Here is a 2,515-nt window from a genome sequence, read left to right as displayed (position 1 = left end):
TTTAACCGGCAGCTAGGCGGGTTTAAGGGAGAAAGGCGCGGACTCGCTGCATTCAGAGACTGCCTGTTAGACTTGCCAGACGCGTCGTCGCCGCTGTGCACAACACTCTACCGGTGTTCCGCTCGCGTGAGCTTCTCTCTCTCCCTCCCTCTCTCTCTCTCTCTCTCTCTCTCTCTCTCTCTCTCTCTCTCGCTCGCTCTCTCTCTCTCTCTCTCGCTCTCTCGCTCTCTCGGAGGCAGCAAGCGATGTGAGAAGCGCGGCGCACATAGTGAGAGCGAGATCTACTTCCTTGACGTGCGAACGTACGTCAGATTCGTGCTGCTGCTCGCTGCGTGCCCGCGCCTGCTTACGTACTTCAAGCGCTCTTTCCTAACTGCCTGCTAATTCATTACGAAGTGTGCGGCGAACGCAGAGAGTGGGCAGAGCAACGCGTGGCACACACAATTCGTCTCAGAGCAGTGGGTAACCGGAATCCGTATTGAACAGAGCAGTAGGTAACCGGAATCAGTTTTGGAGAGAGCATTGGGTAATCGGAATCCGTCTCGGAGAGAGCAGTCGAAATCGGAATCCGTTTTGGACAGAGGTAACCGGAATTCGACTTGGACAGAGCAGTGGGTAACCGGAATCCGTCTTGGACAGAGAAGTGGTAAACGGAATCTGTTTTGGACAGAGCAGTGGTAACCGGAATCTGTCTTGGAGAGAACCGTGGAATCCGGAATCCGTATTGGACAGAGCAGTTGTAACCGGAATCCATCTTGGACAGAGCAGCGGTAACCGGATCCGCCTCAGTGTCCGAGAACACCTGAAGTCGATTTCTTTATCTGCGACATCGCGCGCGGACATCGAGCGTCCAACTGCACGGAATCGTCCACCGAGTCGTACGCTATTAAGAAGAAGCCATGATTGTCGCCATGATTGTCACCGCGCTCACTCTCATCTATGTCGCGCTCTCCTCAGGTACGTTTAACGCGTCTTGTTGTTGTTGTTGTTCTTCTTCTTCTTCTTATTCCCCCTCCTCTTCTTCTTCTTCTTCTTCTTCTTCTTTTTCTTCTTCTTCTTTTTCTTCTTCTTCTTTTTTTTCTTCTTCTTTTTTTTCTTCTTCTTTCACTCTTTTTCACAATGGTTAAGTGAACATCTAGTTTTCTAGTAACAGCGAACGATTTTGTTAACGCATCGTATAACAAAAAAATTCAATCATGATTTACTTTTTCCCATAACTTCCAGTATCATAACGACGTAAGAAATAACGACACAAACTGTATAGACGAAAATATTATAGATTAAGCTGTCGACAGGGGGCGCGACAAGACCATTTTATTCATCTCACAAACTACACACCCGCCATGCAATTTTGCTGCGTGAAATAGCGGCTAACTAATAGACGAACGCTTCGCTGCCATCACAATAATCAGAATCTACCTGACTAGGTGTTAATTATAATTAGCGCCATTATTATATCGATCTCAGCCGCCGATGTTAGCTGCAAATATAATAGAAATAAGAAGGAAGAAAAACGAAAATTCGTATAATGGATAGCTCGGCGAAACTCTTAACGCACAAATTGCAGAAATTAGTCAACGTATAAATTATCAACATTTCAATGGTTATAACCGGTGAATGGATGCTTATATCCGGCATTGTCAAGCCGCTTTGCAGATTCGCGATACCGTTAAATTAATGAGATATACAGTAGAGCAGTGATGGTAATAACTCCGATGATTATGATGGCAACAACAACAACAACAACAACAAAATGTGAAAATATCAAGGAAAACGACAAACTAATGAAACAATAAACGGATAATAATAACAATGATAAAAAATAACGACAACAATTAATAACAAAAACAAATTTGATATGGACAGCAGACAAAACAAACAGATAATAAACGATAATAAATGGGATAACAAAACATTACCATCACCATTGCCAGTGTTGATAACAAATAATACTGCAGGAATGATAACAACAGTAGTAGTCCCCCAGCTAGTGAAAAGACAAGAAACATAGCTGACGGCTCTGTCAAATTGGAAAACAAGAATTGCGCAACTAACTGCCATACTCAGCTGGCACGACCAGAGGCTGGCATTACTGTGTGAGGTTAATCTATCCACTCCCCGTCCCCTATTCTCCCCCTCAGTCGCCTATTTTCCGCTTGTGCCGGCATATCTATGAAAGCACCCGCCATAAGAACGGAGAATTAGACGCACGTCTTTCGTATCGGGCGAATATGTGGCTTCTATGCCTTATAAATGGACCTGCGGCTTTGGCGAAATCCGCGATAATAACATAATCCGAACGTAAAATCATCGGTGTTGTCCGAATTTCTCGCAGCGCAGGTAAATGGATCACTACACACACACACGCACACACACACGCGAACGCACGCATACACACACACATACGCGCGCGCGCGCACACGCACATACACACCCACACACACACACACACGCCCCCCCCCCACACACACGCACGCACACAAATACACAAACGCCGACCACATACAGACGCGCA

At 45.7% G+C, this 2,515-nt stretch overlaps 1 protein-coding gene across 1 annotated transcript; it reads right to left on the bottom strand.

Moving 5' to 3' along the window:
- Positions 1-52: 52 nt before the first annotated feature.
- Positions 53-1,928, bottom strand: LOC106805565 (multiple myeloma tumor-associated protein 2 homolog). The gene is made up of 3 exons (XM_014807216.1): positions 1,920-1,928; positions 1,036-1,101; positions 53-169 (listed from the first exon to the last, which is right to left on the bottom strand). Exons 1-3 carry the CDS (start codon positions 1,926-1,928, stop codon positions 53-55), a joined length of 192 nt encoding a protein of 63 aa, XP_014662702.1.
- Between the last annotated feature and the right edge of the window lie 587 nt (positions 1,929-2,515).

Source organism: Priapulus caudatus, unplaced genomic scaffold, assembly GCF_000485595.1.
Source record: "Priapulus caudatus unplaced genomic scaffold, Priapulus_caudatus-5.0.1 Scaffold118, whole genome shotgun sequence".
In the NCBI taxonomy this organism is placed as follows: domain Eukaryota; kingdom Metazoa; phylum Priapulida; class Priapulimorpha; order Priapulimorphida; family Priapulidae; genus Priapulus; species Priapulus caudatus.
The sequence above is the reverse complement of the archived record's forward strand: the minus strand, read 5'-3'. Positions and strand labels throughout refer to the sequence as shown.

Excerpts from the sequence above, each read along its gene's own strand:
- LOC106805565 (XM_014807216.1), bottom strand. Across the intron at positions 170-1,035 it reads AGAAGAAGAAAAAGAAGAAG|GAGAGAGAGAGAGAGAGAGA; the intron begins AAGAAGAAGAAG and ends GAGAGAGAGAGA.